Source organism: Heptranchias perlo, chromosome 2, assembly GCF_035084215.1.
Source record: "Heptranchias perlo isolate sHepPer1 chromosome 2, sHepPer1.hap1, whole genome shotgun sequence".
Lineage (NCBI taxonomy): Eukaryota > Metazoa > Chordata > Chondrichthyes > Hexanchiformes > Hexanchidae > Heptranchias > Heptranchias perlo.
The window spans coordinates 2,083,000-2,091,254 of NC_090326.1; the positions used below are offsets into that span (position 1 = coordinate 2,083,000).

General features: G+C 40.7%; 1 protein-coding gene across 1 annotated transcript; it reads right to left on the reverse strand.

Moving 5' to 3' along the window:
• Positions 1-1,527: 1,527 nt before the first annotated feature.
• On the reverse strand, positions 1,528-7,944 carry LOC137332840 (probable G-protein coupled receptor 139). Its single transcript, XM_067996779.1, has 2 exons — positions 7,875-7,944; positions 1,528-2,426 (listed from the first exon to the last, which is right to left on the reverse strand). The coding sequence occupies exons 1-2, from the start codon at positions 7,942-7,944 to the stop codon at positions 1,528-1,530; spliced, it is 969 nt and encodes a 322-aa protein (XP_067852880.1).
• Positions 7,945-8,255: the final 311 nt, after the last annotated feature.

Sequence of the window (8,255 nt, forward strand, 5' to 3'; positions counted from 1 at the left end):
TACCATCATAAATCGCGGGTTCGATCCACCATATGGGCCATAAACTTCAAATGTAATTGTTTTTCGGGTTTCAGTAACTTTTAAAATCCATACTTTACAAACAAAGGAATCCACATGAAATATCACGGGGAATATGTTTTTGAATAACATCCATTATTATGTTTGAAGTATGTTTGCCCCTCGGGCGGAAAAACACATCTTTTTTTCCCCTTTATTATCAAGTGCGCATTATTATCAAATGCTTCACGTTGACCAGATGTGGTCCAGCACCAATTGTACAACATTATTAAATGCTTCACATTGAGCATACGTAAACGAGTGTCCATTGCGCATTATTTTTAAATGCTTCACATTTACCAGATGTTTTCCAGTGTACGTTGTTATTAAATGCTTCACATTGACCAAATGTGCTCCAATGGCCAGTGTACATTGTTATTAAATGAGTCACATTGACCAAACGTGGTCCAGCGTCCAGGGAACATTGTTATTAAATGCTTCACATTGACCTGATGTGGTCCAGTGTCCAGTGCACATTAGTATTGAACGGTTCACCTTGAATATATGTTACCTAGTGTCCAGTGTTCATTATTATTCAATGCTTCACTTTGACCAGATCTGCTCCAGTGTCCAGTGTACATCATTATTAATTGATCACATTGCCCAGATTTGGTCCAGTGTCCGGTGTACATTATTGTTAAGTTGCTCACATTGACCAGATTTGGTCCAGTGTGCATTATTCCTAATTGCTTCACTCTGAACATTGATGACCCAGTATCCAGTTCGCATTATTATTAAATGCTTCTCATTGACCGGATGTGGCCCATTTTCTAGTTTACATTATTATTAAATGATTCATATTGACAAGATGTAGTCCATTTTCCAGTTTACATTATTATTAAATGATTTACATTGACCACATATGATCCAATGTCCAGGAGACACTATATTAAATGATGATCAGATGTGGTCCAATGCTCAGTGTTTATTATTATTAAACGTTTCACCATGACCATATGTGGCCCAGTATCTAGTGTGCTTTTTTATTAAATGCTTCACATTAACCAGATTACAGTAACCAATGAGCATTGTAATTAAATGCTTCACGTTGACCTGAGATATTTAATAGAGATTTTGATTTTGTTGTATTTTAGTTAATGGGTTAATGTATTCAACTAAATGTGTTAATGTATTCTACCAAATACATTAATGTATCCCTCTCCGATATTTTAAGGAAGGCAATTGACAATATCCCAGTGGGATTAATGTCACACACCCCCACCTGTCAACTGGCTCACTTCCCATGCGCCACTCTTTTGCCATGTACATGTTATCCCTTTCCGCAAAGCGCAATTCGTCCACGTCAAAATCCAACTTGGTTTATTTTGCCTAACTATGTAATTGGCGAATTCCCTCTCAAGACTGTCAGTCTCTCTCTTTCCATCACCTGCCAGCGTGGTGTTATCGAATAGAAGAGGAGACTGTGTTGTAAATCTACAAAGCCTGCTGCAGCTTCATGTCAGTTGTTTGTTATTTACATAATATGCCATTCCGTGTAAACAGATATTTCATCCCATTCTTCAGCTCCTCTCTGAATTTCCTCAGTGTCAGTCCATAGATGCACGTATTGGTACAGGAGCTGAGAAGCTGCAGCATGAATCCCGTTTGCTGGTTGATGTATATCGGATTACTGTAGTATTTGTTTGTATAATTGTAGTTTTTCACCCGCCACCTTAAGGAATGGACAACATACGTCACCCAGAGCAGAATGAAATTACCAGATAGAGCGAAGAGTAAAATCATGGAATTCTTTCTGTTCTCGGTCTCTGGATCATTGTGATTATCACCGTTCCTCAGGAGTGTCCTGCGGACTATATTGGACATTATAATGTGTTTGACGATGAGAGCATTGAACAGCAGGATGAAAAAGATGGGCAGTAAAGGGGTTAAAATACTATCGAACCACTCATACGCCGCCCACAATAGCGAGTTGTAATAGGCAGTGGTTAAAATGCAGAAATACGGGACATTGTTAATTATAAATTTGGGTTCGTATACAAAGTAAAGGGGCATGCTCCTCAAACAGCCCAGCACACACACGCTCGCTACAACCATGCTTGCCGTCCTCTGGGTACAAAACTTTGGTTTGAGATTCTGACAGCAAATGGCTATAAAGCGATCGAAGGTGAAAGCCATCGTGAACCAAACGGAACAGTCCAGGGCCGCAATCTTCGTGACAAGTTTCAGGGCGCATATCGGAGTGATGAATAAGAAATTTACTGGTAAGTACATGTTGTTAATTCGCTTCAGTATGACTTCAATGATTACCACCGTTAGATCGGCCGCTGCCATTGCGACCAGGTAGCGAGTAGTACATTTGGAGAGACCACACTTTCCTCGGGTCAGGATCACAATCGCGACCAAATTAACTGTAAGAGAAAGAAAATATCACCGGACTCTGCCAAAAATAACCAGTCCCACTGAAGCCTGCAGGCTGTTTCCAGGCTCGTTGTTCCCTGTGTTCATTGTTACTGGTTCTGTACGCAATAATTAACTGGGGAATTGCAATGGGTAATTGAGATAAACAACACATCAGCATCGATTGAAATCTTACAGAAACGGAGTTAGATAGGAGATTACAAGATAGCCGGGGCGGGGGGAATAAAACAATGATAATTGTAACAATATTGCAGATTGCGGTAAAGGAAAAATAAAGTAAATTTCATCAGTAATAGACTACATAAAGGATTAATAAAACCAGGCAAATTTAAAATGATTTGTGAGTGTACAGGGATTTGTAATGAAGATAAAAATTTGTAACAAAAGGAGAAACAAAGCAACACAATGGGCAAATGGCGGGAAATAAAGTAACGAGCAACAAAATAAAGAATAAATCGGGATATTGGAAGAAGGGGTAATACATAAAAGCGCACAGAAATTACAACACTGAGGCAGGCCATTAGGCCCAACCAGCCCTTCTTCCGGTTTATCCTCCACGTGAACAGATAGTTCCAATCATATTTACCAAACCTGCTCTCATAACCACTTCACTGTTCTTCATCCAGCTTTCCAATTTAATCTTCAATGTTATCATTAGCTTCAACCCTGGAAGTGAATTCCACCAGCCTCACTACGCTCGGGAAAATGGTGGAATCCATCATTAAGGGAGTGGTAACAGGGCACTTAGAAAATCACAATATGGTTAGGCACAGTGAACATGATTTTATGAAAGGGAAATCGTGTTTGACAAATCTATTATAGTTAATGAAGATGTAACTGGCAGGGCAGATAAAGAGGAACCAGTGAATGTAACATATATGACTTTTCAAAAGGGATTTGATAAGGTTGTTACACAAGATAAGGCCTTATGGGATTGGGGGTAACATATTAGCATGGAAAAAGGATTGATGAAAGGACAGAAAACACAGAGTAGGAATAACGGATCATTTTCAGGTGGGCAGGATGTTACTGGTGGAGTGCCGCAAGGATCAGAGCTGAGGCCTCAGCTATTTAATTGATATTAATAACTTAGAAGAGGCGACCGACTGCAATGTATCCAAGTTTGCTGACGATACAAAGCGAGGTGGGAAAGTGAGCTGTCAGGCACAAGCAACGTGGATAAAGGGGACGCTGTGGATGCGCTGTACTTGGAATTCCAGAAGGCTTTGACAAGGTGCCACATCAAAGGCTACTACACAAAATAAGAACACATGATGTAGGTGGTAACATATGGATAAAGGATTGGTTAGCTAACAGGAAACAGAGAGTAGGCATAAATTTGTAATTTTCAGGTTGGCAAGTGCCACAGTGGTCATTGCTTGGGCCTCAACTATTTACAATCGATATCGATGATTTGGATGGAGGGACGGAATGTATATTTGCTAAATTTGCTGATGACACAAAGGTGAGTAGGAAAGTAAGTTGTGAAGAGGTGGTAAGGAGTCTGCAAAGCGATATAGATAGGTAAAGTGAGTGTGTAAAAGATTGGCAGATGGAATATAATGTGGGAAAATGTGAACTTGTCCACTTTGGCAGAAGGAATAGAATAGCGGTATATTATTTAAATGGAGAGAGATTGCAGAACTCTGAGGTACTGAGGGATCTGGGTGTCCCAGTACATGAATCACAAAAAGTTAGTATGCAGGTACAACAATTGAATAGGAAGGCAAATGGAATGTTGACATTTATTGCAAGGGGAATAGAATATAAAATTAGAAATGTTTTGCTACAGTTGTACAGGGCATTGGTGAGACCACGTCTAGTATACTGCGTGGAGTTTTGGTCTCCTCATTTAACAAAGGACATAATTGCTTTGGAGGCGGTTCAAAGAAGGTTCACTCGACTGATTCCCGGGATGAGAGGGTTATCTTATGAGGAAAGGTTGGACAAGTTGGGCCTGTATACACTGGAGTTTAGAAGGATGGGAGGTGATCTTATTGAAAAATATAAGATCCTGAGGGGTCTAGACGGCGTCGATTCTGAGAGGATGTTTCCCCTTGTAGGGGAGACTAGAACTAGGGACCACAGTTTAAAAATAAGGGTCTCCCGTTTAAGACGGAGATTAGGAGAAATGTTTTGTCTCAGAGGGTCGTGAGTCTGTGGAATTCCCTTCCCCAGTGAGCGGTGGAGGCAGGGTCATTGAATATTTTTAAGGCTGAGTTACATAGATTTCTGATTAACAAGGGAGTCAAAGTTTACAGTAGGTAGACGGGAAAGTAGGGTTGCGGTTGCAATCAGATCGGCCACGATCTTATGAAATGGTAGAGCAGGCTCGAGGGGCCGAATTGCCTACGCCTGCTCTTAATTCGTATGTTCGTATATTCGTAAGTGAGGAGGCCACAAATAGTTTGCAAATGGATATAGATAGGTTAAATGAGTGGGCAAGAAGTTGGCAGATGGCGTATAATGTTTGGAAATGTGAGGTTATTCACTTAGGTAGGAAGAATGGAAAAACAGAATAATTTTAAATGTTGAGAAACTTTTAAAAGTTGGTGTTCACAGCGACTTGGTTATCCTGGTACACGAAATACGGAAAGTTAGCATACGGGAACAGCAAGCAATTAGGAAGGCAAATAGCATTTAAGCCTTTATTGCAAGAGTGTTGGAATGCAAGAGTAGGGAGGTCTTGCTGCAACTGTACAGGGTTTTCGTGAGACCATATCTAGAGTATTGTGTAAAGTTTCGGTCTCCATACCTAAGGAAGGATATACTTGCCTTAGAGGCGGTGCAAAAGAAGTTCACTAGAATGATTCCTGGGAAAAGAGATTTGTCCTATGAGCAGAGGTTGAGTATAATGGGCCTATACTCTATCGAGTTCAGAAGAATGATAAGTGATCTCATTGAAACATATGAGATTATGAGAGGGCTTGACGGGGTGAAAGCTGAGAGGCTGTTTCCCCTTCTGAATAGTCTAGAACTCGGGGTTATAGTCTTAGGGTAAGTAGTCAGTTATTTAGGACTGAGGTGAGGACAATTTCCTTCACTCACAGGGTTGTAGATCTTTGGAATTCTCTACCCCAGAGTGCTGTGGATGCTGAATCGTTCAATATATTCATGGCTGAGTTCGATAGATTGTTGGGCTCTAGAGTAATCATGTGATATGGGGATCAGGCAGGAAAGTGGAGTTGAGGTCGAAGATCAGCCATGATCTTATTGAATTGTGGAGCTGGCTTTTGGGGCCGTATGGCCTACGCCTGCTCCTATTTCTTATATTCTTATGTACGCTCTGTGTGGAGATGTTCATTCTGCTCTCAGTCCTTAAATCTTAAAAGATGTAATGTCTGAATTATCGAGTTCCACTCGACTCGGGACGTCGCAACCATTTTACCGATCTGAGCAGGTAAAAGTACACTGGCTCAATGGACCTGCTAACCCAACCAGCTAAGTCGAATTCTGGTGCGGAGAGCCGGAGTGGTGGTGCGGGAGGGGAGAGTGCCAGAACTTCTTTATGTTATCAACCACAGTGGATTGTGAGACGAACTCCACAGCCGAGAGACACAACATGGAATGAGACTCGGTACAAAATAAATTACTCGGAGAGTTAGACAAGCCATGGCGTGTCAGCTCAGAGTGGGAAAGAAAAAAAAAACGCAATGGAATGTTTTTTTTAAATTAAAGAGAGATTAATCGAAAGTAAAGCGTTGAGTCCAGTAACTTTCTTACAAAATCCCGAGTATCATTTTCCTTTTTTGTCCATTTCTACCGCCGCCGACTTAAGTTTCCTTCACTCCATTTAGCAGTCCCCGGCTCTCTCTGAGCCTCAATCAATGTTGTCTCATTTCCCAGCTGTGCAGTCTCCAGCTCTCTCTAACCCTCAACCAGTGCTGTCTCATCTCCCAGTTCTGCAGTATCCGGCTCCATTTGAACCTCAATCAATGCTGTCTCATTTCCCAGCTCTGCACTCCGCGGATCTCTCTGAACCTTAATCAATGCTGTCTCATTCGCTCTTTTGGATGCTGAGATCCCAAACACACTGACGGGATTTACACTGGACGGCCCACGATTTATTTCCCCAATCATTAGGAAATTCTTGGATTGGCGAGTGTTGGACCCAAATTGCTCATCATGCACAGATTGCGTTGACACAATTTCCAGAGTTTTCCAATTAAATTTCAATCCTTATACAGCGTATTCACATTTTACACAAACGCACCTGTTTTAGTTCGACCAGTCTGTTCAAAAACCAAACAATGTCCTGCAATGCCTGGTCGTGCTGAATGTCTCCTCCATCAACATTCAATGGAGACGTCCTTTGTTTTCTGCCTAATCATATTTTCAAAAAAATATTTTATTTTTTGTGGACAAATCTCCCATTGCTTGGCCATTCGATCCAGTTTGAACATTTAAGTTTCTGGTTGGAAGGCTGAAGTACACCGTCCATCTGACATCCAAATGAATTCCTGCATAGGTGACCTCTGGCCACCGCACTACCAACAAAAATGCTACGAGCCAATCACTCGTCCTGTCCACTTCTCACACGTCTAAGACAGAGCGTCAGTCAACCCTAGATGGCCCGGGACTACCTCCACAAGTAAACTGGAGCAAAGTTAGTAAATTATAACAGATCAAAGAACCATTCATTGATATTGCGCAGATACTCAGCCTTTGAAAATGGCAACGTTTTTTTCAATCAATGTAACGACTGTAGTCAATTCGGTTCCAACAGCAGCGAACTTCTGTTATCTGGAACCTTGAACCTTGTGAACTAGCAGACAATGGTCTGCACCAAGCTGATTACATTTCGATTGAAAAATGCTTTGTTTTTCCTTTGGAGTTTTATTTCTGGCAATACAAAGAACAAATTGACACTTCAGCACAGACAAAAAGTACAATTTCTCACAACCCTACAAAGGTTTATATTCCATCTGATGCCAACGTCTATTCGAGATAAGGAATTCTCCAGCACACAGTACTGGGGAATAATCCGCCTTTTTTTTTTTGGGTTTAAAGTTCTAAACAGTTCATAATGTCAAGCAAGAAATCTTACTAAGTATACAACAAAATTGCTGTATAATCAACTGATACGATGTAATATGCGATTACAAAGCAATCATATCAAAACCTATAATCATAGAATCATAGAATGATAATGCACAGAAGGAGGCCATCCGGCCCAGCGTGCCTGTGCCTGCTGGTTTAAAGAAATATCCAATTAGTCTTGCTTTACATAGCTTTATTTCTCTCTATCGCTCTCTGTCTCTCTGAGAACATACAATCCATCTCTGTCGCTTTTTATATTAATCCTTAATTATAATATATATATATATATATATACATTTCTAAACATGTCAATACCAATAGGTTACAGTACATGACAAGCAACAAGGGCAGCATCTATTACACATTGGTTTCCACAGTAATCAGTTCTATTTCCTTACCTGTAATACCAACGGTTGCAAGAACGGGGTAGTAAATACGTTCTATCTCAAAGATGAGTAGATAATCCATGTTCTGTCTGTGGCGCTGGACACGAGGGTCTGACTGAAAAGTGTCAATTCGGTCAAAGGAGACGCTACTTATACCAGAGGAGATCCTTTGCTGGGAAAATTAGCAGAGATATTAATCACATTCAGTTAAACAAACAGATTTAATCAACCATTCTCCCCAAGGATTCAGTATGTACCAGAAACTATTTTAAGAGATTTTTCAAAATACTTTAAAATTGTTTTGGAATTTATTCAGAAAACAACGGTTCTCCTGCAGCCCTGGGACTGAGCTGCATGAACAACCTCATTAACAGGCCTCAGGCTAATTATTAC

What these genes read in the sequence shown, in the direction of transcription:
- LOC137332840 (XM_067996779.1), bottom strand. Translation starts at nt 7,944, where the DNA reads ATGGATTATCTACTCATCTTTGAGATAGAACGTATTTACTACCCCGTT. An exon ending in TGCAACCGTTGGTATTACAG is followed by an intron (nt 2,427 to 7,874) that starts GTAAGGAAATAG and finishes TTTCTCTTACAG; the next exon opens with TTAATTTGGTCGCGATTGTG.